The sequence below is a fragment of the Chiloscyllium plagiosum genome, chromosome 12 (assembly GCF_004010195.1).
Source record: "Chiloscyllium plagiosum isolate BGI_BamShark_2017 chromosome 12, ASM401019v2, whole genome shotgun sequence".
NCBI lineage: Eukaryota > Metazoa > Chordata > Chondrichthyes > Orectolobiformes > Hemiscylliidae > Chiloscyllium > Chiloscyllium plagiosum.
The window spans coordinates 14792540-14793274 of record NC_057721.1 but is presented as its reverse complement, the minus strand read 5'-3'; the positions used below and the strand labels follow the sequence as shown (position 1 = coordinate 14793274).

At 64.8% G+C, this 735-nt stretch overlaps 1 protein-coding gene across 1 annotated transcript in view; it reads right to left on the bottom strand.

Moving 5' to 3' along the window:
• The window catches only part of LOC122555000 (pyruvate dehydrogenase E1 component subunit alpha, mitochondrial-like), a 36086-nt gene extending 35649 nt beyond the window's left edge, over window positions 1-437 (bottom strand). Inside the window, exon 1 of the mRNA XM_043700557.1 lies at window positions 317-437. Within this exon, the coding sequence (XP_043556492.1) occupies window positions 317-367 (51 nt within the window). The 5' untranslated portion in view covers window positions 368-437. The remainder of the gene's footprint in view (window positions 1-316) is intronic.
• Between the last annotated feature and the right edge of the window lie 298 nt (window positions 438-735).

Below are 735 nucleotides of genomic sequence, written 5' to 3'. Positions count from 1 at the left end.
ACCGCCCCCTCCTCCTCCTCCTCCTCCTCCTCCTGCTGCGGCGGCGGCCTCGCTCTCCCCCAAACCCTGGGCCTGTTGCATCGCGCGAGGCATCGAAACCCGGGGTAACCGTGGAGCAGGACAGCTCCCCCCGCCCCGCCCACAAACCCCAGGCCCAGGCCCAGCCCCGGCCTCTCCCTCTGTCTGCCGTGACCTTGACGCCGAGCCGCCGCCCGCAGCAGGGTGGGTCCGTCCGTCCGTCCGTCCGTCCTTCCTCCCTCCCGCCCGCTCCAGAGGCTTGGCGCTTGGCCCCTGGCACCGGACCCCCCGGACTCACGGTGTTCCTGGCCCGGATCAGGTTGCCCAAGAGCCGCAGCATCTTGGTCATTCCCGCAGGAAGCGACTGGGCTGATGGCCAACCGGTCGCTGCTCCGGAGTGATGTTGGGGGGGGGGGGGAGGAACAGAACGGCCACAAAGCGGGTGGCCAACCGGCTGCTGCTCCGGAGTGAAGGGGCGGAGGTCCAATCGGAGCCACCGCTCCACATTGGGGCGGCTCCCACTTTCCGCCGGTTGCTGCTTCAAACTGAGAGTGCAGGAGACTTTGGAAAGGACACTGCTATCGTTGCTATGTTAGAAATTACCGTCACTTGGCGTGTGTGGCATTATTCACATGTAACGAGAGGAAATACTTCCCACTCTCCCCAAGAGGAAACTTCTGGCTGCACTGGGCTCAGCACAACTTTATAGCTGCACTT